At 46.8% G+C, this 26,389-nt stretch overlaps 1 protein-coding gene across 1 annotated transcript; it reads left to right on the plus strand.

Annotated features, from left to right (window-relative positions):
- The first annotated feature begins 6,269 nt into the window (after positions 1-6,269).
- Positions 6,270-24,915, plus strand: HTR3A (5-hydroxytryptamine receptor 3A). The gene is made up of 9 exons (XM_035139600.2): positions 6,270-6,336; positions 13,941-14,107; positions 15,634-15,678; positions 17,436-17,545; positions 18,568-18,737; positions 20,172-20,332; positions 22,217-22,427; positions 23,589-23,822; positions 24,626-24,915. Exons 1-9 carry the CDS (start codon positions 6,270-6,272, stop codon positions 24,913-24,915), a joined length of 1,455 nt encoding a protein of 484 aa, XP_034995491.2.
- Positions 24,916-26,389: the final 1,474 nt, after the last annotated feature.

Consider the following 26,389-nt stretch of genomic DNA (forward strand, 5'->3'; position numbering starts at 1 on the left):
AATTAGATATCCAAAATAAGCAGGGCCGGAGGAAGGGAGAAGCTCCATTTAGGGATGGCACATAAACCCCATCAGCATTCACAATGTCTCCAACTTAGGCCACAAAGTACTAGCTCCACAGTGCCTCCTCTCCCCTCCATAACATTTAGTGCAGGAGTGGGGAGCCTCAGGTCTTGGGACCAAATGTGGGCCCCCAGTCCTCTCTCTGTGTCCCATGGAACTCTCCCCAAGCCCACAACACTCATTTCCAGCCCTGGTTGTTGTTGCTGTTGCTGTTTTTTACTGCCTCTCTAAGGTGTGTCCTTGAACACTGACCATGCCTCTCATTTATCTGGATGGAGGATGGAGAGGGGTGTGTGTAGAAGTGACCCCCTGTACATTAGTTGCTGCACCCACTTTTGCTTTTGGCGCCACCAGAATCTGGGGCCTGGTTCTTTGAAGGGCTGCCTCATTTTACAGGTACCTACCCCTGCATTTGGGACACAGGTGGCCCTGTGGGTTAAACCACAGAGCCTAGGGCTTGCCGATCAGAAGGTTGGCGGTTCGAATCCCCACGATGGGGTGAGCTCCTGTTGCTCGGTCCCAGCTCTTGCCAACCTAGCAGTTCGAAAGCACGTCAAAGTGCAAGTACAGTGATACCTCGGTTTAAGTACACAATTGGTTTCGGAAGTCTGTACTTAACCTGAAGCGTATTTAACCTGAAGTGAACTATCCCATTGAAAGTAATGGAAAGTGGATTAATCCGTTCCAGACGGGTCTGCGGAGTACTCAACCTGAAGTGTACTTAACTCGAAGTATGAGTGTAATTGGTTCTGGAAGTCCATACTTAACCTGAAGCGTACTTAACCTGAAGCGAACTTTCCCATTGAAAGTAATGGAAAGTGGATTAATTCATTCCAGACGGGTCCACGGAGTACTTAAACGGAAAGTACTCAAACCGAGGCGTACTTAAACTGAGGTATGACTGTAGATAAATAGGTACCACTGCAGCAGGAAGGTAAACGGTGTTTCCGTGTGCTGCTCTGGTTTGCCAGAAGCGGTTTTGTCATGCTGGCCACATGACCTGGAAGCTGTACGCCGGCTCCCTCGGCCAATAACGTGAGATGAGCGCCGCAACCCCAGAGTTGGTCACGACTGGACCTAATGGTCAGGGGTCCCTTTACCTTTACCTTTACCCCTGGACTGGAGTGGGGAAGACTACATGATCATTGCTTACCTTTAATATGGGTGATGCTGGAGTGGCAGGCCAGCTCAGGTGGCTTCTTGCTTGCTGCTCAATTGGATATCATCCAGACTGACCCCCCCCAAAAAAACCTATAACAGCTATTTAACAGCCTGCATGTTTCGCCCCACTCTTGAGGGACCGGGCCCCTCTGAGTCTCCCCACAGTGGTGCTGGGCCTTCCTGGGCAGCCTCCTTCTAATGTGCATGACATCACATGTGTGACGGTGCCAGTGCATCAGGGATGATGGCCTCACCCCCCATGAATGGCTCCAACCCTCTTTTTAAGCCAGACAAGTTGGTGGCCATCACTGCTTCCATAGTTTAATGATGCACTCCATGAAAACGTTGTTTCTTTTGTCTGTCCTGAATCTCCCAGTATGCAGCTCCATTGGATTCCAAATGGACAGAAGCTACTCAGGATGCCCTCTTCTATCAGACCCACCAAGTATAAAGGCTTCTGGTTTGATCCCAGAATGTCCCGTTTTTCTTAGGACGTCCTTATTTTCATCAGAGAAATATCTGAGGGTATAGTAGGATGTCCCTATTTTCATCGGAGAAGTGTTTAAGGGGATTACAGTTTTACCTTGGAAGTCAAACGGAATCTGTTCCGGAAGTCCGTTCTACTTCCAAAACATTCGGAAACCAAAGCACAGCTTCTGATTGGCTGCAGGAAGCTCCTGTAGCCAATCGGAAGCTCCTGAAGCCCCGTCAGACGTTCAGCTTCCAAAAATAGTTCATAAACCGGAACAGTCACTTCCGAGTTTGCGGCGTTTGGGAGCCAAACCGTTCGAGAACTAAGCTGTTCAAAAACCAAGGTACAACTGTATCTCCATTTGCACCAAGGAAATGCTGGTGGGTATGGAATAGGCTTTCCCTATTTTCATCTCAAGGACATGGGTGGCGCTGTGGTCCAAACCACATAGCCTAGGCTTGCTGATCAGAAGGTCTGCAGTTCAAATCACTGCGACGGGGTGAGCTCCCGTTGCTCGGTCCCAGCTCCTGCCCACCTAGCAGTTCGAAAGCATGTCAAAGTGCAAGTAGATAAATAGGTACCACTCTGGCAGGAAGGTAAATGGTGTTTCCGTGTGTCTGGTTCGCCAGAAGCGGCTTAGTCATGCTGGCCACATGACCCGGAAGCTGTACGCCGGCTCGCCAGTAAAGCGAGATGAGCGCCGCAACCCCAGAATCGTCCGCGACTGGACCTAATTGGTCAGGGGTCCCTTTACCCTTTACTTTATTTTCATCTCAGCAATGTTGGCGGCACTGAGGCTCTCTGGAAGTGGTGATGATCACTGTTCACTAGGAGGATCACTTTACAATGTGTTTATTGAAGAAGCTAGCTCTGTTTTCTGTAGCGTCTATGACCCTGGGTAAAAGCCCCTCTGACCACACAGCTTGTTCTGGCTGCCAAAGTACGGTGCCGCCAAACGAATGGTGGCTCTCCCAATCAGGGTGGAAGCCGCCAGCCTCACAGGGACCTATCCTCGTCTCAGCTAGCCACTCCTTGCTTCTGGCTCTCAAGATTCAATAAGAGCACACAGATCTGAGCTACCGTCTCCGCTTCCACGGGGAGGAAGCTTGCCATCTGCTAACAGAGTCAAGAAATCAAATTAGTGCTGGCTTTGCGCTCACTTTCTCCATGACACAAGTACTGGCAGTCAAGGGCTGAGTTCATCAGGACTCCACACTAATTTCTTATCTTCTCTAAGTGACTCCACGCTGCCACCTGATGCAATTTGCCCCTGCGCTGTAGCCGAGGGCTCCAATTTCTGCTTGTTTCACCATCAGTTCCATTAATAGGACATCTCTGTTTTGGGTGGCGCAAGGTGGGGGAGGTGGCACGGAGAGGCTTTGGAAAAATAAGATCTGGTTGTTGTTCTGTTGGGAGGAGAAGGGCATCAGAATGAACACCATGAGAGGGAAGAAAAAAGCTTCCCCAATTTGGTTTGCTCGTCTCCACCTGATTTCCAAATAACCAGTTCCTGTAGGCCACTGCCCTTGCAGGCGCTCTGAGTGGAAAGGATGCCTAAGCAATAGGCATATGCCATTAACCTGAGGTTTAGAAGAAGCCCAGGGCTACTTAAGGTGGTGGAAGGGAGTGGAAGGGAGAAGCCCACATTTTTGAATACTCTGCTATGTGGAAGATGAGAATCCAGGCAAGGAAAAATTAGCACAGCAAGGGCTGCCACCTCTCTCCGTGATGTGCTAGCTAGTTGCTCAACTTGCAGGGAGAGTTGTTTATTATTATTATTATTATTATTATTATTATTATTATTAAAAAAGTATGGGAGCATTAAGGAATGTGATCATGACAACATATCATCTATCATCTATCTATCATCTATCTATCTATCATCATCTAAATCTATCTATCTATCTATCTATCTATCTATCTATCATCTATCATCTATCACCATCTATCTGCATGCTGTTTTTCAGACCCCCATGGCCTTCTCCTCCTCTCTGTAACGGGGTAATAAGGATTTATTTTTTATTTTTTATAATAATAATAATAATAATAATAATAATAATAATAATTTATTATTTATACCCCGCCCATCTGGCTGGGTTTCCCCAGCCACTCTGGGCAGCTTCCAACAGAAAAATAAAATACAATAATGGATTAAACATTAAAAGCCTCCCTAAACAGGGCTGCCTTCAGATGTCTTCTAAAAGTCTGATAGTTGTTTTTCTCTTTGACATTTGATGGGAGGGCGTTCCACAGGGCGGGCGCCACTACCGAGAAGGCCCTCTGCCTAGTTCCCTGCAACTTGGCTTCTCGCAACGAGGGAACCGCCAGAAGGCCCTCGGTGCTGGACCTCAGTGTCCGGGCAAAATGATGGAGGTGGAGACGCTCCTTCTGGTATACTGGACCGAGGCCGTTTAGGGCTTTAAAGGTCAGCACCAACACTTTGAACTGTGCTCGGAAACGTACTGGGAGCCAATGTAGATCTTGCACTCAGAACCGAATCCAGTCTATCACACTAGGATTTTACTGCCTCATTCTGCTTTTCCTCTCCTCCTGCATTTTGCAGATGAAAACACAAATTGGGTGTTCCAAGAACCATTGATAAGTCCTTTCCTTTCCCGACCCTAGTAAACATAACAGAAGGCACAGAAGGGATCTAACAATTTTGCTCCTGGGGCAACCCCCCCCCCCCCCGCTATGCCACTGGCCTCCTTATTTGTCATGGTTTTATTGTGGTCTGCCAACAGTTTGCAAATAATATCAGTCAGGGTCCAGCCCGCTCTTACTCTCAAATGGTCTCCCAAATAATGAGCTTTGGAATCTCTATAGAAGCGACAGTGCAAAAGGCAATGCATGGCATCTTCCACCTCCCCAGTAACACAGACACAGGTCTGCTGCTACTACCACTACTAATAATAACACAGTATGGGCCAGATACCAATTTAAGCATGCGGCAGAATGAGGTGGGCGTGATGTAGCAGAATGTGCTGCATTCTGGTGGGTGGGCATTCCTGTTTTTGATGATACCTGCAAGTAAAAAAATAGCACACCTGAAGGAGATTGTAGCCCAGCCCTTTCTCACTGTGTTGATCTTCTGCTTGACAGGCATGTTTTTGACATAAGGGAGCATTCAAGAATGATGTACTCCAAACTGCAGTTTGCAATGCTGCAGTCCATTCCACCACCCGAGGACTCCATACCCTCCAACATTTTTTCTAATGAAAATAGGGACTTCTTCTTCTTCTTCTTCTTCTTCTTCTTCTTCTTCTTCTTCTTCTTCTTCTTCTTCTTCTTCTTCTTCTTCTTCTTCTTCTTCTTCTTCTTCTTCTTCTTCTTCTTCCACCCATCTGACTGGGTTGCACCAGCCACTCTGGGCAGCTTCCTACATAGATAAAAACATAATAACACTATACAGGGCTGCCTTCAGATGTCTTCTAAAGGTTGTATAGTTACTTATCTCCGTGGCTCAGAGGGTCGCATAACTCCCTACCCTCCAACATTTCTCCAATGAAAATAGGAACATCCTAACATTCTGGGATCAAATCAAAAACTGGGGACTTAGCTACCATTAGTAAAGAAAAAGTGTTTTATATGCATTATAACACTGTGACACCAGATGGCGCTGTGGAGTTCCATCTTTCACCAACGTGATTTCCTATTATAAAGTTTGCACCTGGGATGGCTTCTGTAAATCTGGGACTGTCCCTGGAAAATATTTCTGCTCCGGGTAGACATTGCCTCTTACTTCAAGGCCAGGATACTTCAGACTTCAGCTTTAGAGACCCAGAAAGTTTTGACGTTCACAGTGCAAGTCTCCTCCCATACCCGATTTCCTCCCCCATGGGTTGGGCCTCAGTCTTGTCCTCCATCACCTTCCCCAGTAAATTGTACGTGGCAGCCATTCTAGGTCTGTCTTAAGTGTCTCACGCACATTGTGAGTTTAATAACTTTTGTTCCACAGAGGGATGCCTTGTGGTTCTGCAGCTTGAATTCCCGCACCGTGTAACTTGAGGTCCGGTGTTTCAGTCCTGTCGGAGATTGTGCTAACGTTATCTGCTCCCAGCTGTATCCATATCGCAGCACTTGATACGTTAATGCAGAAATTATCGTCGAAACGTCCTCATCAATTTGTCAGGACAGCGCTCAAGTGAGTCTCAGGTTCTGCATGGTCTCTCAGGTTTTACCCTCACACAGACAGTGGTACCCTGCCCTCCCCGCAACTAAAGAGATGCGGCAGTGATGAGCATCAATCCCTGAGCATCTTTGCATGACATCAGCTTGGGTGGGTGGGTGAATATCTTGGAGTCCTCCCTGCCTGAAACTTGAGGCAGCAGAAGGAGGCTGATTGCAACATTAATTATGCATTTTTAAAAAATCCAACAGTTAGGGGGAAAACAAGAAAGGAGGGGAATAAAGTGCGCTCTGCCTCCTTAATTGCGTTTAATTTCTCTGCAGAGGCAAAGACAGAGTGGAAGAAAGGGGTGCGAGAGGGAACCATAAGATTTCCTCTGCTGTGTCAAGGCGATTGGAAGAAGCGTCAAGCAATAAAGTGCTTTCCATGCTCCCCAAGGCGTTCATGGCTCCCTCTGCTCTGGGGGTCTCTCTGCTCCTGCTGTTCTTTACTTCTGAGCTGCAATGCAAAGGTAAGGAAACTTGAGCAAAAGTTTGAAAGGCTGCTTGTTTTGTGCCTGTGAGCTGAAGGAGAGACTTTGCAGGGGGGGCAGGGGGTGCTGTCCGCGTTTGCGAGGTCGATTCAGAGAGGCTGCCGAACGTTTCGTATTAAAGACAGCGGTGCAACTCAAATCATCTGAACTCTGGGTCCCATGTTGCTGTACGTCTATGAAAGAACATTGATGACTAGCTTTTGTTCAGTAATACTGGATTGCTCCAGGGCAATCCTGAGTTTGGAATTGAGGGGAGGGGAGGAGAGGATAAGTTGAAACTAAAGAGAGAGAAAGAGAGAGAGAGAAAGGAAAGCCTTTTTGTAAAAGATAACTCTGGAATTTGCTGCCACAAGCTGCAAAGGCAGCTCCTCACTTGGGTGGCTTTAAAAGGGGATAAAACACATTCACACAGGAGGAAGTCTGCTAGTGGCTAATAGACATGAATGGAACCTCCAGGTTCAGAGGAAGTCTACCTCCAAATCCCATGTATAGTGGGGGGGGAGGAGGAGGAGGAGGAGGAGGAGGAGGAGGAGAAGAAGAAGAAGAAGAAGAAGAAGAAGAAGAAGAAGAAGAAGAAGAAGAAGAAGAAGAAGAAGAGGAGGAGGAGGAGGAGGAGGAGGAGGAGGAGGAGGAGGAGGAGGAGGAGAACAGTTGTTTTCATGCCCTTCATGTGAGCTACTCCACTGCTGGAAATAGAATGATTGGCTTAAAGCATCATTCTTTTCTACTTTGTGGTGCATTTATCTCATTTTAGAGCAGCCTCCCTAACCTGTGGCCCTCTAGATATGATTGGACCCAACGCCCTTCATCCCTAACCATTGGCCATACTGGGTGGGGCTGATGGGAGTTGGGAGTCCGGCAATATCAGGAGGGCAGCAGGTTGAGAAGGCTGGTGCAGACTCGAGACTTACTGGCCTTATGCCCCCACTGTTTAGATGACAATAATATGCACAACTTCAAAATATTGTAAACCAGCCCTGCTGTATTTGGGGCTCCTCCTGCTCAATTTGCTGATAGAGTCCTTGGGCATCTGCCCTAACATTCTGACTTGATGGTACCCCTGGTTATCTAGTGCCTTTATGTCCTCCACATTCTTTTAATAGAAGGTGCTGGATCTGGATGAAAGGGTGCTTTTCTTCATGGGATATTAAAAGCAATCTTTAACATTTGTGTGGATGAATCACAAGACTTTTTTTTTGCAAGTCAAGTGCAAAAAACTTTTTTTTTTTAAAAAAAAATATGATTTAGGCTGGCTACCTTAAAAACACACCCGGCGTTTTGCAAAGATAATTTTACCATTTTGCTGTGGCTTTTTATTCTAATCTCAAGTTTCTTATCATTTGAACTACCTGGGGGCAGAGGAGAGAGGAGAGATGGAAAAGTGCACATTTATTCACAGACCTGTGGAGAACAATAAAGCACTGGGGTGGGGGTGGGGGGACGGGGCATGTTGTTTCAGAACCTGTTGCCTGAGCCGAGTTGAACTTGGAAAACCCAGTTCTGTGTATCGCTCGTGGCTCAGAATGGCGGGGGTTGGAATCCTTGGACGGCAGCAACGGTGCAGAGAACAGATGATTGTGTTGTTGCTCAGGCTTCCTGTTCCTGATAACACAATGGACCGGGTTAGCTAATGATCATCTGTTTAATTAGGGGCTCTTTGGTTTGCTAAGCAGTGGGAGCAGAATGGAGAGGAGCTGGAAAATACTGACAGGTGGACATCTGCTGTTGTTTGGTTGCCATCCCAAGACAGGTTTGAACGTGGCTTTCATTTGGAGACCATCTGAGAGACATCCCTCCTCTTAACTTAAATTAGCACAATGTTAATGTTCTGGAAAAGTGACCAAAATGTGGAATGTCAGGACAGGGTGAGGAAATTGTAGCCCTCCAGATGTTGCTGGGTGGACTACAGCTCCCATCATTCCTGGTTGTAGGCCATGATGGCTGCTGGGGCTGATGGGAGATATAGTCCAACAACATCTGGAGGGCCACAGGTTCTCCATAGAGAATTGCACATGTGGTTTCATGATTGGTGGCAGAAACTGTCATGAAGTCCTTGTCTCAAAATCCCGTTGAAAGGAACCTGGACAAGGGATAGCTCAATTGGTAGAGGAAGAGACTCTTGATCTCAAGGTTGTGAGTTTGAGCCCCACCTTGGACAAAACAAAGTCCTGCACTGCTGGTGGTTGGACTAGATGACCCTTGTGGTCCCTTCCAACTCTATGATTCTATGGAAAGAAGGTTGGGTGAGCACAACATCTTTGTTCCAATAGGTCTTGCTTAGGTCACATTTTTAGCAGGGCTGTGGCCAGAATTATTAGGGATAAATAATCCATAAGAACATAACAGGAGTCCTGCTGAGCCAGACCAAAAGGTCCACCTAGAGTAGCATTCAATTTCTCAAAATGCCCAATCTTAAGCTTCCAAGATCCCCACAAGTAGGACAAGAAAACAACAGCCCTCTCTAGTTGTTGTTCCCCAGTAGCTGGCATGCAGAAATAGAGTGCCTCTGAACATGACATTTCCATGCAGCCATCAAAAGTGAGTAGCCATTGATAAACTCGCCTTCCTGAGCCTGCCTAATACCTTACCCTTAAGAAGAATCTCAGCCAGCAAATGTCTCTCCCCATCTTGTGGCAGAGAATCCCATACATTAATTGCACATTGTGCAAAGAAGTACTTTCTTATCGGTCCTGAACCTACTGCCAGTGAATTTAATTGGATGACCCCGAGTTCTAGTATTAGGAAAGTGGAAGGAGGGGTGGAAGTAAGTCTCTTATCCACTTTCTCAACACCATACATAATTCGATAAACCTCTATCGTGTCCCTCACCAAGATACTCCCCGCCCAACTGAAAAGCGCCAAAATGCTTTCGGCTTTTCCTTGCAGGGAAGGTGCTTTATCCTTCCAAGACAAACATAGGAAACTGCCTGATGCTGAGTCACACCCCATGGTCCATCTTGCTCAGCATTGTTCTACACTGACTGGCAGTGCTTCTCTGGGATTTCATGCAGGGCGTCTCCCCTATTCCTACCTGGAAATGATGGGACTTGAACCTGGGACCTTCTTCGTACAAAGTAGGTGCTCTACCAACTGAGCTACAGCCCTTCCCATCATTTTGGTGGACATTTCCCAGCCTTATACTGTTGGAGGTCTCTGAGTACAAGTTGCTGGAAATCACAGGAGTGGTTTCCTGTCGCTTTCATGTCCTGCTTTTGGGCTTCTCATTGGGGCTTCTGGCTGGCCACTGTGAGAGCATGATGCTGAACTTGATAGACCATTGGCCTGATCCAGCAGGCTATTCTAGGGGCCATCTAGATGTTGCTGGACTACAACTCCCACCATCCCTGGTCATTGAACATGCTGCCTGGGGATGATGGGAGTGGTTGTCATTGGCTGTACCAGGCCAATGGACTATCAAGTTGAGCAACTTGTTCTCACAGTGGCCAAACAGATGCCTTCCCTAGGAAGCCCACAAGCTGGACCCAAGCACAAGGGCACTCTTCTCTCCTGTGGTTTCCAGAAACTGGTATACAGCCACTGACTATGAAGCCAAAACATTGTGGGGGGCACTAGGTTGGGGAATCGTGCTCTAGCTCAGTATGATTGGTAGCAACTCTCCAGGCTCTCCGATATATAAGGACTTTTCTCAGTCCTTCATCCTGAAACCATTGCAGGTCAGAGTGTCAGGAATTTTAACCCGGGACATTCTCCTTCAAAGAAGACACAGCCAGTGAGGTAGGAGCTCAGACAAGGTTCTCTGATGGGGTGTCCTCCAAATGTTGTGGACTACAACTCCCATGAGCCCAAACCAGAACTGGCAATGGTCCATGATGCTGGCCGTTGGACTCCACGTAGTAGTAGGTACTATGCTGGCTACTCCTGAGCCAGAGAGATCAATCAGCCAGAGAGAGAGGGAGAGGAAGAGACAATAAACTCTGAACTCTAGAAGAGGGGTGGTCAACTCCAAAGAAACTGTGATCTACTCACAAAGTTAAAAACTGACAGTGATCTACCCCCTTTTGGGGGGGGGGTTCAGGTCAAAGGTGTTAAGCTTTTTTTTAGGGAGGAAAAAGGCCTCACTTTTTAGGGGTTCAGGTCAAAGTTGAGTTTTTTAGGAAGGAGGAAGGCTCAATTTGTTAGGGGTTCAGGTCAGAGTTGTTGAGCTTTTCTGAGGTGGGGGGAAAGCCCTCTTTTTTGGGGGTGAAGGGCTAAAATGCTGAGCATTTTTTAGGGGAGCCAAAGTTGTTGAGCTGCTTAGGGGGCAAGCCAGTGATCTACCAGTGATCTACCGCAGATGTCCAGTGATCTACCGGTAGATCACAATCCACCTGTTGGACGTGCCTGCTCTAGAAGATTCAATATAGACAAAAGAAAGGACATCTTCATGCAACACATAGTTAAACTATGGAACTCATTCCGCAAGGAGGAGGCAGTGATGGCCACCAGCTTGGATGCCTTTCAAAGAGGATTGGGAGAAATTCAGGGTGGAGGAAGCTGCCAGTTACTATTAGCCCCAATGGCTGTGTTCTAGCTCCACAGCAGTGTGCCTGTCTCGGTTGCTGGAAATCACAACAGAGGAGAGTGTTGTTGGGTTTCTCTTTGGAGCATCAGGTTGGCCAGTGTAAGAACAGATTGCTGGACTAGAAGGGCCACTGGCCTGATCCATCAGGTTTCTTCTTACGTTCTTAACCACACAGCTCCCTCAAATGACTGCCACTTTTCTTGAAGATGGATTTGAATGAAATTCTTCCATTTCATCAGAGGGTGCCCTGCTTGCCTCAGTCTGCATCCCTGCCAGACATCAGCCAGCCCAGGTCTGCTCCAAATTCCACCACCTCTTTGCCCTTTCTAGGTGAAAAACAACATTCATTGTGTTCCTGGCATGTGAAAAAATAACAAAGCCCAATGTGCTGTTTTTTGTTTTATTTTTCTCTCTTTTAAAAAAAAAAACAGATCCCACTCCCATCTGCTGCATGCAGGAAATATGGGGGTGGAAAAGATAGAAAAGCTTGTTTTATTCCTGGGTGCTGGAGACTTTTCGAAAAGGGCAGAGAAATGTGTGTCAAAGACCTCACTCCTGCTCCTTCCAAAACCACAGGACCCCAAAGCCATTGGCTGGGAGCAAGCCAAGTCCACTAGCCCTTGGCTCAGCTCAAGCATCTCCATGCTCAGTTTGCAGAATCCAGGAGCATCTTGGGACTGAGTTCTTCAGCACAATGTTTTCAAGAGCCCTGTGAATTTATAAGTCCTCCGAGCTTCTTCCCTCCCTCCCCAAAAGCTGGATCATGGACAGCCCATCAAATCCTCTCTCTGTCATTTTAGTAAAAGTGCATAATCTACCCCCCCAAAAAAACCCCTCAATAGCAGAGGCAAAAGGCCCAAGAGCTAATCCTGTAGCCAACCCTAGCCAGCTTTAGACCTTGCTGCATGCCAGTTGGATCTTTAAGGGTCATTTGGAAGAGACAAAGGCAAAATCTGCCATTGAATTACCCAGCCAGCCTGCTTTCAGCGGACTCCCCTAATTTGTTTTCTTCTCTCTGCTTGGCCCTCCCTGTCTTCTCCCTCCAGCTGCCTGAAGCTCGTGCGCCCAGCTAGCTTAGAGGAATTATAGATGGTATGAAAAGGCAGAGGGGTCTGCTTGAAAAGCCTCCTCTAAGGATGCTCTCCCCCAAGCACCTGCAGATCTATTCCAATTAGGGGCTGCTTGCAAAGTGTGAATTGTGCCCCAGTCTTAGGAAGTCATGTTCAGGGAGAGACGTCGCAGGCAGGCAGGCAGGCAGGCAGGCAAGCAGCAGCTCTGCTGTTTTGACCTGGCTCCCCCCCCCCCCCCGGTTGTGAGCTGCCTTGCAATATAAGCTTGCATCAAAGGCAATTTCCCCCCTATAATTCCGGAAGAGCCACAACAATGGAAGCAGAGGTGGGCGATGCTACTTTCAAGATGGTAGCAAGTCTTTGTCTTCATAAGGTCCACTGTTTCATGACAGAACAGATCCTGATCTGGTGGAAAAGATCAAGAGGTTCATGGGAGAGATTCCGCCTCTGCTTTGGATACAGAATCAGCCGAGCCACATGTTACTTATTCTGGTTTATCTATATAGCACCATCAGGTTACATTGCATCTTACTGAGTAGCGCTAGAGAGAAAACAATCAACCAACCCACAGGCCTTTCTGCCGCAAAATGTTTACAGTCTCTCTCTCTTTTTTATATAACTTTTTTTTTACATAATTTTATACATTTTAACTTTAACCATTTCAAACATTTGAATAAAAGGTTCTATTGAACCTTTGGACCTCCCTCCCTCCCTCCCTCCATGGGCTCCATATTCAAGACAACATTTTCTGCATCTTTTTCCTTTATTCATCTTTTAAAGATCTATAGTTACCATAATTAATTCCACATTACAAGTGCCATTATATCCCTGCCAATGATTTTAACTGTTTACAGTGGTCTTAAATAAATTAAGAATTTACTCCAGTCTTTTTTAAAATACTTGATCTTCCTGGTTTCTGAACTTCCCCGTTATTTTCGCCATCTCTGTGTTTTCCATCAGTTTTGGCTGACATTCTTCTCTTGTTGGTACTTCTCCCTCCTTCCATCTCTGGGTTAGAAGCATTCTCGCTGATGTCGTTGCATGCATAAAAAGTCTTTTATCCTCTTTTGGTATCTCTTCACCTATTATACCTAACAGAAAAGCTTCTGGGTTTTTTTTAACAAATGTGTTTTTAAACATTTTCTTTAATTCATTATATATCATTTCCCAGAAAGCTTTTACCAGTGTACATGTCCACCACAAAGATGTTTACAGTCTCAATTAGAGCTGATTGGAGCACCCATCAAGCCTAAATGTAGCACATAGTCTGTTTTCAATGAGGGAATCACATTGCATGGGGGTGGGCAGGTTAACCCTCCCCTCCCCAACTGCACCCCCACTCCCAATCATTCTTGTATTTGCTTTAGGCTGGGGGGGGTGAAGTCTCCTATTTACTTGGACAGGAGGTGTTTCCAAGCCTAACTGTGGAGTTGGGGGTAGGTGGGGTTCTGCACTAGTGCCTGGTGCTCATTGGGGCCAGAGGGGCGGAGGATAGGAGGCCAACAGTAGATGGGGCCAGAGCCAATTTGCCCCATACTCCTCTACAAAAGTGGCATTGAGACTGAGGAAGAAGAGGAAGCCAACAGCCAGTGTGAGGATTGGTTTTTAGGATAGGTAAATCAGGGCGGCTGAGGGCAGACTGAGGTTGCTGAAGCAGTGCCCCCTTCACTTAATGGAATCAGACTCCACTGCTGGATTATAAATTGGATTTTTTCATTTTTATTTTTGTATGCAGAAAGCAGTGGCGGCCCTTGGGCTCTCAAATATCAGTGGCACCCTGTGTGACACTAAAATTCACCCCCCCACACACCTCTTGCTCTCCATTCTACAGCATTGTTGTACAGTAGCGCCCCCTGCAGTCCAGCACCCAGCGCCACTGCACGGGTCATCCCAGCCTAAAACCACCTTGGCAGAAAATCACCTTCAGGGAGTTTTACTGCCAAGAAGATATAGCCAATGACACACATTGTTTTCTTTTCCAACTTCTCCAGCTTATCATAAAACAGCCAGCAAACCAGCAAACTTGACTAAGCCTGCTCTCCGCCTGCTCTCTGACTATTTATTTTCCAACTACAAAAAGGATGTCCGTCCTGTTCGGAACTGGAGGAAGACCACCAATGTGGCTATCGATGTCATGGTCTATGCCATCCTGAGTGTGGTAAGTCTCCTCCTCCTCCTCTCTCAAAAGGTCCAGGTTTCCTGTTCCCACAGATCACTGTGGGCAAGGTGACAGACATAATCCACCTGAATTTAGGTAGCCCTCTCCATCTCCCAGGGAGTCACAAGATTTTTTATTTATTACTATTATTTATTAAATTTCTTTACCACCCTTCATCCAAAGATCACAGGAGGTTTACGATATAAGAACACAAAAATGCATAACGTAGCAACAAATGAAAACAATATACCCTCCCACTCGTGCCCAGGTTTTCTGCTTCAGACATGTAAAGAAGCTGGTCTCCACAATGTTTCACATCAGTGATTCTGCTGGAGTATAATTCCCATCATCCCTGTGGCTATGCTGGTTGGGGGAGATGGGGAGACTAGTGCGAGTTGGATCCCAGCAACATCAGGAAGTGTGTGTGTGTGTGTGTGTGTGTGTGTGTGTGTGAGAGAGAGAGAGAGAGAGAGAAGCTTCCCATCCTTGATTCACATGACAGAATTGGAATTTATCTGTTGATATTAGCGACTAATGAAAGAGGAGGGGTTCACTTCTAAAGCATCACTTAAAGGTAAAGGTAAAGGGACCCCTGACCATTAGGTCCAGTCGTGACCGACTCTGGGGTTGCGCGCTCATCTCGCATTATTGGCCGAGGTAGCCGGCGTATAGCTTCCAGGTCATGTGGCCAGCATGACAAAGCCGCTTCTGGCAAACCAGAGCAGCACATGGAAACACCGTTTACCTTCCCGCTGTAGCGGTTCCTATTTATCTACTTGCATTTTTGACATGCTTTCGAACTGCTAGGTTGGCAGGAGCTGGGACCAAGCAACGGGAGCTCACCCCGTCACAGGGATTCGAACCGCCAACCTTCTGATCGGCAAGCCCTAGGCTCAGTGGTTTAACCACAGCGCCACCTGGGTCCCTTGCATTGCATCACTTAGGACTCCTTAATACACTGTTTCTTCTCTCCAGATGGGCACATCTATGGTGTGTTTCTATGCATGTAAAAAAGAAATGCAAAATGTGGGCAGGGCAGTACCCAACTGATGTATTCCATCAGCTCAAGGATTTCCACTTGTGAAGCAGAACTCCCCTTCTCCTCTCCTCTTCCTGTGTATGCCCCACAACCTCCCTCTGTAGGGTTGGGGGAACTTTCAGAACAGATTTAGGGGTGCAAGGGGTGAGGAGAGGACAGAGGGAAAGTTTCTTTGCACGAGCAGAAATCCTTATGCTGGTGGAAGGTGTTGCTCAGTGCTGTGCTGGATACGCCCTGTAAATATACCAAAAAAGGGTCTGAAAACATAGGGATGTTAGAGATATAGTGCTGGGACTGGCTGCTTCTTCTTTCTTAGTGTGCCTGCATGCACTGTGCTGGTTGTTGTCTGATTGCTTTTGGGGGCTCCCTGCAAATTCTTTAAGGTGTCACCTTACTTTCCTGCAGCCAGCCATATAGGGAGGTCAATAGTGGAACCGACCCTTTGGTTTCATGAGCCTGATCTCTGCTTCTCTGTTTTCAACAACAGGATGAGAAAAACCAAGTCCTGACAACTTATATCTGGTACAGACAGGTAAGAAGGCTGTGCCAATGGGAGCAATTTGCTCTCCTCCTTTCCCTTTGACCTGGCAGCTGCTCATCACTGACACCATATAGGTCTCTTGATTCCTAGGATGCAACCTTCCATTCACTGGACCCCATAGTCCCCCTCTGCTGTTCTGGCTTCTGCAGACTGTGGCTGGGGTTCTGTACTGGAAAGCTGGGCAGCATCTGCCATGAGCACTAAGCATTTGACAGCATAGAGAGGCAATTAAGCCCCATTTTTCCAATACAAGTTGCTCCTGGTGTTCAGATGATGTGCACCTCTGGGGGAGAAGTCACACCACTGCATTAATAGCACCAATGGGACCCTGGGGCACAAGCCTGGGCTAGGCTACCACATTGATAGTTTGTACAGCAATTTAAGGTAAAGGTAAAGGGGCCCCTGACCATCAGGTCCAGTCGTGTCCGACTCTGGGGTTGCAGTGCTCATCTCACTCTATAGGCCGAGGGAGCCAGTGTTTGTCCGCAGACAGCTTCCGGGTCATGTGGCCAGCATGACAAAGCTGCTTCTGGCGAACCAGAGCAGCACACAGAAACGCCGTTTACCTTCCTGCCGGAGCAGTCCCTATTTATCTACTTGCACTTTGATGTGCTTTCGAACTGCTAGGTGGGCAGGAGCTGGGACCAAGCAACGGGAGCTCACCCCGTTGCAGGGATTCGAACCGCCGACCTTCTGATCAGCAAGCCCTAGACTCTGTGGATTAACCCACAGCGCCACCTGGGTCCCTGCAGTACAGCAATTTAGAATGTCACTATTCTGGGTACCAAAGGAAGAAGGGAGTTTGCCCCACAGCATGTTTGAGGGATGAAGTAGCATAGGAGAGAAGATGAGAGCGCATGATGTGAGCAGCTTATAAATAAAACAGGCCTCACCCTCAGAGGTGCAGTTAGGTCAGAAGCTGCATCTTACAATTGATAAAAAGAAAAGAGAAGCATGATAAAAGAGAAAAAAATGAATGATATGGAGCATCTTGGCTCCCACCCAACACAGACAGAGGCTATTACTTGGAAGTAAGGAAGATATATTTATGCAGACAAGTAACGGTACCAGCTCAGCAGCAGATACACTGCTTGAGAGTCACAATTTAGGAGATAAAAAGCAGGTCCAGAAGTTCAGAACTGGACAGAAGTGACGTCCCAACAAGTTCCCCCCACCTCTCCTGCTTTTAAGGATGAGGTGAGCCAAGGCAAGGCATGTTCTCTCACAAGACTCGCTTGCCTTGTGGTGATGTTGAGCTTGCAAGCAAACACTCTGTTGGGGCAGGTGAGTCTGCTTCCATCTAAGAAGGTGGTACTTGGTTCTAGGTGATCCTCTTGTGTAGGCTTCTGTTCAGCCTCCCCTTTTGTCTGATCAAAGCTCCCCACAACCTCCACTGAGGCTCACCGCTCCACAGGAATGTCAGTATCCCTGCTCCCTGTTTCAAGGTGACTGAAATGGGGTGGAAAGTGCAGAATTCCTCTCCTCTAACCCAGGTTCACACAGGGAGGAGGGGAAAAGAAAACTCAACCACAATTTTCTTAAAGTTACAGTTACAAAGCTTTATAGCTCTGTCTGTGCAAGTTCTGGCTGTCTAGGAGAGTAGCAACTCTCCAGAGCCACTCTTTCCTCAGGTCAGATCCCAAAATAGAATAGTTGACACCTACCCACAAGTGGTTCAGCAGAGCACCCCACCTACTTATTTCCATCTACCACTGTGTCAGATCCTCCCCCTCCCCTCTATTTTGCAGCACTGGATTGATGAGTTTCTGCAGTGGAATCCAAAGGAGTTTGACAACATCACCCAGATGTCTGTCCCTACTGAGGCCATCTGGGTCCCAGACATTCTTATCAATGAATTGTAAGTGCACCATCCTTCTTGGGTTCCCCCACCCACCCTCTCTCCACATTGTGGAGGCCGAAAATATGGGATGGAAGGGAATGTGAGGATTTATTTCTGTTCTCTCACTGTTCCTCCTTTCCCTTGTCACCCTCTCTTTCCACTTTGTATTCTTGACAATGCTTTTCCTCTGGCTTGCCCCTCTGTATATTGCAGATGGGGAGAAGGCTGAGAAATTGGGATGGTTCCAGTAGTGGAAAACTATAAACACTCATAATTATTGGGCGTGGGATTCAAATTTTCTGAGGAGAGAGAGAGAGAGACAATGGAGGGGCAGCTGTGGAGCCGTCACCGCATACTTGAAAGAGAGGGAAAGAAGGAAGGAAAGGCGGGAGGATGGAACTATTGTTCTAAACCACCCTCCTTCTATTATGACCACTGGAAGATCAGAAAGCCCCTCTGGGGAGGAGAGGAAAATGCCCTTTCCGTATTCATGTTTGTAAGGTAAACAGCTTCATTGGAAAATGGCTGCATTATTTTAATGGGTCATCACAAGAGAGAAGCCACTTGAGACTGCGAGGGGGGGGAATTACAGGGTTCATAGGAAGCTGTTCATTACTGAGACAGATCTATGGTCCATCTGTGTCCAGTGTGGTATAGTGGTCAGAATGTTGTACTAGGACAGGCATCCCCAAACTGTGGCCCTCCAGATGTTTTGGCCTACAACTCCCATGACCCCTAGCGAACAGGACCAGTGGTCAGGGATGATGGGAATTGTAGTCCAAAACATCTGGAGGGCGAAGTTTGGGGATGCCTGGACTAGGATCTAGGAGAACAGAGGACAAATGAAAATCTAAGGTAGGAGAGGAGGAATGTGGTGGAGCGGCTAGAATCCTGAACAGGGAGCATGCTGCAACATTTTGGTACCCAGCATCTGGAATCTCGGATGGAGGAGTTCCATCGCTTGGTGGGTTTTGACTGCAGCCCAAATGGTTCATGTTCTCTCCCCTCACTTTGGCTCCCCCACCCTCTGTTTTCTGCAGTGTGGATGTGGGGAAATCCCCCGATATTCCTTATGTTTACATCCTCCATCATGGGGAAGTGCGGAACCTCAAGCCCGTCCAGGTGGTCACTGCCTGCAGCCTGGACATCTATAACTTCCCCTTTGATGTACAGAACTGCTCATTGACCTTCACCAGCTGGCTGCATAACAGTACGTGAGCAGTTGTGTTGATTTTGCTCTTTGGCTTGTTGCATGCTGGGAGAAGAGGCCGACTGACCAAGGTAAATAGGAAGGGGTTCCTACTCCCTGGCTGCCAAGCATTTCCGCTCAACAACCTCCCTGCAAAATAGGTTTGTCAATGACTGCCTATTGTGATGGCTAAATACAAGCATCATATGTCAATGTATGTTTCCTACCTCCAAGTAGCAGATACAGAAGCAAACTGTTAGAGGTGTGCGTCTCCCAGGAATAGAGCACTGAACGTAACCCACATCCACACCACATGTTTCAAGCACTATGAGACTATTTTAAAGAATTCTGGGAGCTGTAGTTTGCTAAAGATGCTGAAAGCTATTAAAAAGGTAAAGGGACCCCTGACCATTAGGTCCAGTTGTGACCGACTCTGGGGTTGCGGCGCTCATCTCGCATTATTGGCCGAGGGAGCCGGCATACAGCTTCCAGGTCATGTGGCCAGCATGACAAAGCCGCTTCTGGCGAACCAGAGCAGTGCACGGAAACGCCATTTACCTTCCCGCTGTAGCGGTACCTATTTATCTACTTGCACTTTGAGGTGCTTTCAAACTGCTAGGTTGGCAGGAGCTGGGACCGAGCAACGGGAGCTCACCCCATTGCGGGGATTCGAACCACCGACCTTCTGATCGGCAAGCCCTAGGCTCTGTGGTTTAACCCACAGCGCCACCCGCGTCCCATGCTGAGAGCTATTAGGATATCCCTATTCCCCTCCCAGAAGCACAGTTCCTAGAGTGGTTTAACAAGCAATCCCTCTTTCACAGGGAACTCTGGGAAGTGTGGCTCTGGGAGGATAATAAGGAGTCTCCTAACAACTCTCAGGACCCTTAACAAACTGCAGCTCCCAGAATTCTTTGGTAGAAACCATGACTGTTTAAAATGGTATCACAGTGCTTTAAATGTATGGTGTATATGTGGCTTAAGAGAGACCTTTTATGTGATCCAACCTGGCAGATACTATGGCCACCAACACCTTTTAAATGAACCTGATTCTCACATGGTCCCATTCCTTCAAGTGCTAGGCATGCACTTAGGCCCATAGAAATCAACAGGCTTATGAACATCTTAGCTTGTTGAGTTGTGGCCCATTCATCTGGCATTTCATGACTAATAACAATAATTTTATTATTTATATGCCGCCCATCTGACTGGGTTGCCCCAGCCACTCTGGGTTGCTAATATCATGGGCCAACTGTACTCCTCTCATTTTGGAACCCACATTGTGGGGCTTTCAAGTGTGGCCATCAGTCCAAAATTATGTCTTTGATGGGGCACACAGAAAGGTCAACAAATCACTTGGAGATGGGTGTAGTGTGGAAAAGCGATGGGAATCCTGGAGGGGATGACATCTTTGGCACCCATACCCTGCTTTTCTTTCTGTCTTCTGTTCCTCAGTCCGGGACATTAACATCTCCCTGTGGCGGACCCCAGAGGAAGTGAAACATGACAAGAGTGTCTTCATGAACCAAGGGGAATGGGAGCTTCTGCACGTTCTCAGCCAGTTCCGAGAGTTCAGTGTTGGTGACAGCGACTACTATGCTGAGATGAAGTTCTTTGTAAGAAGTTCTGACGGGCCTGGGCAGGGGTGGTGGGTGGGAGCTAGAAATTTGTAAAAGAAGGCTGGAGGTGGAAGGGTGGTGCAAAGCTCTGGCAATGAGAACCTGCTGCTGCAGGTTTCATGCTAGTTTTCAAGAGGAAAAGGGAGGACCATAGCTGCCAAGTCTCCCATTTCCCCTGGGAAATCCCAATTTTTCCAGCTGTTCCTAGCTGAAAAAATGGATTTTTTTTTGTTTCCCCCCGGTTTATTCTGGTGTGGTGGCCATTTTGGAACTGGGCAAAGCAGCGTCAAAAGTCACTTCTGAGCATGCTCCACCCAGTTCCAAAATGGCGGCAGCGCTACTTCCGGTCTGCTATTTCCAGCCCAGTCCCTTATTTCTCTGACAGCAACTTGGCAGGTATGGGGAGGACAAACAGGCTTTCTCTAAACTGGAGATCCGAAAGGGAAAAAAGACGCTTTAATATCAGAATGAGGACAGTCAATCTGCTGCAGGTTGCGACCTATACCTTATAGAAGCACAGGGTTGTAGCCAACTAACTTCTTCTCAGCACAGACCTATTGAAATTCATGAGCCTGGGTTATCCATGCCTATTAATTTCAGTGGGTCTACTCTGAGTGTGAAGTGTCATTGGAGGCAAGCCACAGGAACTACAGCTCAATTCATTCAGAAAGGCCAAAAGGCAGCCCCACATTTTTGTGTGATTTTTGGCACTGCTTGCCAAACATCATACATCAACTTTGCCCTCACTCACCCTCACCCTCATTTACCCTCTTTTGTCCTTGGTCACTACATCATGTAGCAGCATTCAATTGCTATGTCACATTGTGCTCCAGGACTGCAGAACATCATGTTCGATGACTTCTTAGAAGGCTGAATTTCTAAGATATCATTAGTTTCTCTTCCTGGTTTTTTCCCCTGAGCATTCCTTTCTAAAAGTGCACGTCAGAGAAAAATGGGGCCTCTTCCTGCAACATATCTCATAACTATATATATATATATATATATATATATATATATATATATAATCTTACCCAGTGCTTTTTTTAAAGGAAAAATGATGCTGGTACTCACCATGAAGTTGTTACAGTAAGTGCCACACTTAACTTTTTTTTTTTTTAAAAAAAATCTATTGAAAATTCAAAAAGTACATAATTATGTGTGCACTAAACATGGTGAGACATAAATAAAAGAGAGAGAAAGAGAAACAGAAACAGAAGCTGTGTAGAAGGGAAAATAAGGGGGGAGGAAAAAAAAACCAAAGCTGTATATTTTACAAGGTTGTTATTGTACTTCCTGAGATCTTAACCTATTGCAGTATTTGTAAGAATGGATTCTATTCCAATTTTTTGGTGAGGGAAGGTACCGGTACTGTGTACCCTTGAGCACCCCCAGAAAAAAAGCACTGATCTCACCTAATTCCCCATTTTGAAATATCATACTCAGCTTGGAACTGCCTTGCAAACCCAGTGTGACTTTTCCTGAATTCCCTACATCTTGACTTGGGTGCTTTCCTAATATTATGAAGTAGAACATTTTGGGGCCATGTGCTGTGAAAACATGGGCAGTGGAAACAGCCAGTCCCCCTCCAGGGAAGGAAGGGTTAACCTTGCCTGACAGGCAGTTTTGCAGCAAGCAAAGGGCATAAATATTTCAGCAGGAGGAGGAAAGACTGGGCAGTGATGCACATCCCAAAGGACTCCTTGATGCCCCCCTGCAAGCTTAGCCAGACGCCTGGTGCCAATGGAGCCCTTGGCTTGTGCCACTTTGCAGCGGCTTAGGAAGCATTAAATGGGACAATGAATTTGAGGGAGAGCCAGCTACCCATTAGAGCATGCCTCAGCTAGACCCAGGGCCTGTGCCTGACTCTTTGTGCCTTGGCAGGTGGTCATCCGAAGACGCCCCCTCTTTTACGCCGTCAGCCTACTGCTCCCCAGCATCTTCCTGATGGTCATGGACATTGTGGGCTTCTACCTGCCCCCTGACAGTGGAGAGAGGGTCTCCTTCAAGATCACCCTGCTCTTGGGCTACTCTGTTTTCCTGATCATTGTCTCTGATACACTGCCAGCCACGGCGATTGGGACCCCGCTGATAGGTAATAATAATAATTTTATTATTTATACCCTGCCCACCTGGCTTGGTTTTCCCCAGCCACTCTGGCCGGCTTACAGCATATCTAAGGACATAAAACATCAAGCGTTAAAAAACCTCCCGACACAGGGCTGCCTTCAGATGTCTTCAAAAAGTTGTGTAGTTCTTTATCTCCTTGACATCTGAAGGGAGGGTGTACCACAGGGAGGGTGCCGCTACCAAGAAGGCCCTCTGCCTGGTTCCCTGTAGCTTTGCTTCTTGAAATGAGGGAACCAGCAGAAGACCCTCGGAGAAGGACCTCAGTGTCTGGCTTGAGCAATGGGGGTGGAGACACTCCTTCAGGTATACTGGGCCGAGTAAGATCACAGCAACCCCATTGACAAAAGCATGAATGGGGTGAATTGTACAGCATGGCTGGTGGTGCCTTGCGTTCAATCAGTTGCGGGATAAAACAAGAAATGGCTAAGATGTGCTCGTGACATCGGCCATATTATGATTCATTTTTATTTTATTGATTAGTTGCTTTCCATACACAAAATGTCTCAAAAATTGACCTTCAGGTCCAGAAAAACCTCAAAAGCCCAAAAGCAAAGGCTGAAAATGCTTAAATACACCAGGATATACAACAGCCTTTGTGTACACTATGGGGATTATTGGCAAGTTTGCTAGGTATGCCTTCCTGCTTTTGAGGGTGTTTTTTTTTTTTTTTTTGCAAGCGGTCCTGGGATGTGGGTCATGGCCAATGAACTGCACAGCTTGGGCTACCTGCAAAATCATCTGAATGTTATTATTCCATGTGTGAGAAGGTGTGTTTGAGGTGCAGATCTCGGCCCAAGAAGAAAGGGAGAAAGAATCTAGGCTAAGAAATTTTAAAGGAGTTCTCATTGAGGGAGGATCAACAGCCCCACACAGGGTTTTCGAGGAGCCCCAATGGCTGAGCGGTAGTGGGAGATGAGGGGGTGTGGGGAATGTAGGACTCATTTCTGCTGCTGGAAGCTTTATCTCATAGAATGGGAAGGGACCCTGGGGATCATGCAGGAACATGCAGCTATCCCTTACAGGGATCGGACCTGCAACCTTGGTGTTGTCGGCACCACTCTCTAACCAACTGAGCTACTTAGCTCAGAAATGGACTTGGCTGAAGGTCATGGCTTTCCTCCAACAGGGGTCTATTTTGTGGTGTGCATGGCGTTGCTGGTCATTAGCTTGACCGAGACCATCCTCATAGTGCGACTTGTGCATAAGCAAGATCTACAGCCTCATGTACCTGACTGGGTGAAGCGCTGGGTGCTGGAACGGGCCACCATCCTGCTCTGCATCCGAGACAGGAACACGTTCTGTCCGGTCCACACTCAGAGCTCTGACATCTCCGGGAACATGGAAAACAACGACAGTACAGGTAAGAGCAAGATCAAAGTCCCAAATTGGAATGCAAGTGTGTGAACACTGTTCAAATGGATGCCCATATCGAGTGGTACATTATTGGGGATAGAAATGCTAACCTAGTGAAAGCAGCTGGAGTGCAGAGAGGAAGGGAGAAAATAACTGCTAATATTTTACTGGGCAAATTGAACAAAAACAGGACATAATATGAGGAGAAATAAACAGAGAGGTTTGATATTATTTATAGGCCTTGTGGACAGCAGGGATAGACATGCAACCAAACATACAGGGGAAAATTTCCTCAGAACTACATAGCCAATCAGAACCTTAGCAAGGATCATGCCAATCTGGCTGGTTGCTAGACAACACCTTCTCCACCGCCACCTACCGGTATCTTGATTGGCTGTCTGTCAGCTGCAGCCACCTTTAGGTTCCTAACTGAATGATCCTTGCTGTCATATTAAGTTATAGAATCATAGAGTTGGAAGAGACTACAAGGGTCATCCAGTCCAACCCCCTGCCAAGCAGGAAACACCATCAAAGCATTCTTGACATATGGCTGTCAAGCCTCTGCTTAAAGACCTCCAAAGAAGGAGACTCCACCACACTCCTTGGCAACAAATTGTTAAAAGGAGTTCTCATTGAGGGAGAACTGAGGGAGAATTATTTCAATAATTTATTGAAATTATTGCGATGAGCGAAGTGGGGAGCTGTTGTGATCTGACCCTTGGGTCTGGCACTTAGGTTGGGTTACAGCTCCCCAGTGTGTCCCTCATATTTGTTTCAGCTTTACCGACCATTTCCTTTACCTCTCTCCAGCCAAACTGAACCACTACAGCTGTGAAAGCACCCACGACTTTGAAGGAGGAGCAAGTGGTCCTGTGACCCAGCCACAAGGGGAGAGCTCGCTGGTGGTTGAAAATATCCTGCAAGAGATTGCAGCTATCCGCCAGTTTCTGGAGAAGCGGGATGAATTCCGTGACATTGCCCGTGAATGGCTGCAGGTGGGCTATGTCCTGGATGTTCTTCTTTTCCGGGCATATCTAGTAGCTGTGCTGGCCTATAGCATCACATTGGGCACTCTGTGGTCCATCTGGCAATACGCCTGAGACATGCACCATGCAGATGGGTTTGTCAAGCAGTTATGCTTACTGAGTCTTTTTGAGGTCTTTGGACTCAGTGATATGTAGAACTAAGACCCAGGCTCTGAGGTACTGCTCATGGACATGCATCTTAAGATTGGTGGCTTCAAGTGTCTCTTAAGACTAGTCAATGTGTATCTATTTTGTTATCAAGGTGCAATACTTGCCTAAGTGGCTTGTGACCTGCCATCCCCAATTGTCTTACCTGCAAAAAGAAAAAAAGCAGAACCACATGCAATTGCTCCTAAGCGATGTTTGTACACATCCTAAAAATAAATAAATAAATACCTTATGATGCATGCCAGTTAAAAACAAATTCCAATTCTGAGCTCCAAACTGGATCCCAGAGGGGAAAGGATGATGAGTTGCAAGGAACTGATTTTTTTTTTTACCCCACCCTAAATCCGGTCTTCCTGCTTTCCACCCCAATTCTACATTTTCATTGCCAACATTCCATTGTAGAGCACATTTCCCACCTCCATCTCAGAGCAAAGGAGCTTCATCCTGGTGGCCAAGCCATTTTGCTTTAACTAGACCTGTCATCATGAGAATATGCCAAATATGGATAGAAATCTTGCAATGCAGCTTGCCTTTGCTTAATTTCTTCAGCAAAGGTTTAATGTCCAGATACTGAACAAAGAAAGTTTCGCAGTGGAGAACCAAAACCAGGGTCACATCTAGTCATTTGCTACAATCCTTTCCTCCCTGCTGCATCTGTTTACTGGGTTTGACGCCAGTTGTTGCTGAGGACTGTGTTCTACCAGCATTTTCTCTCCCTCAAATGTACCCTCACCCCGATGTCATTTCTTATTGGGGACTATATTTTTCAGACGTTTTGAAATGCCTCAGACATTTGCTGCCAAGGGTGCATGATGCTCAGACTGTTCACCCATTTTGTAAACAACGTTCCTCCCCACCTGTACAGTAACTAGCTGCTTGCATTAACCTTTTCACCTGAGCCATCTGTAAAGCAGGCAGCTTCTTTTCTTGTGGTTCATCCATTTGTTGTGCAATAAACTGGGTGTTTCTTAAGTTAAATGGAATGTGCTGGAGTTACTCATTACAGCCAGAAAGGAAGTAGGGGCTATGGGTAAGGAATGAAAGGGCACGGAAGACCTCTTGGTTAAGTATCTGGAGAAGGTAAGACTGGGTTGTTTTTTAATCAACATTGATTCAATTCAATATACTTTATTCAACTGGTAGTCAGAAACAAAAAACATTTCTCAATACAAAGATAAACATATAAAACTGAAGGCATCAGAGGGATACATAAAAATATAAAAATATAAAACTGAAGGCATCAGAGGGATACATAAATGGGATATGACTGCGCTACTAAACCTCCTACAGATAACCCACATCAAAACATTGATTCAGCATTGATTCACTCATTGAAAATACTCATCCCAGGCTTGGGGAAAATGCAAAAACACTCCCGCAT

This window comes from Zootoca vivipara, chromosome 15, assembly GCF_963506605.1.
Source record: "Zootoca vivipara chromosome 15, rZooViv1.1, whole genome shotgun sequence".
Taxonomy (NCBI): domain Eukaryota; kingdom Metazoa; phylum Chordata; class Lepidosauria; order Squamata; family Lacertidae; genus Zootoca; species Zootoca vivipara.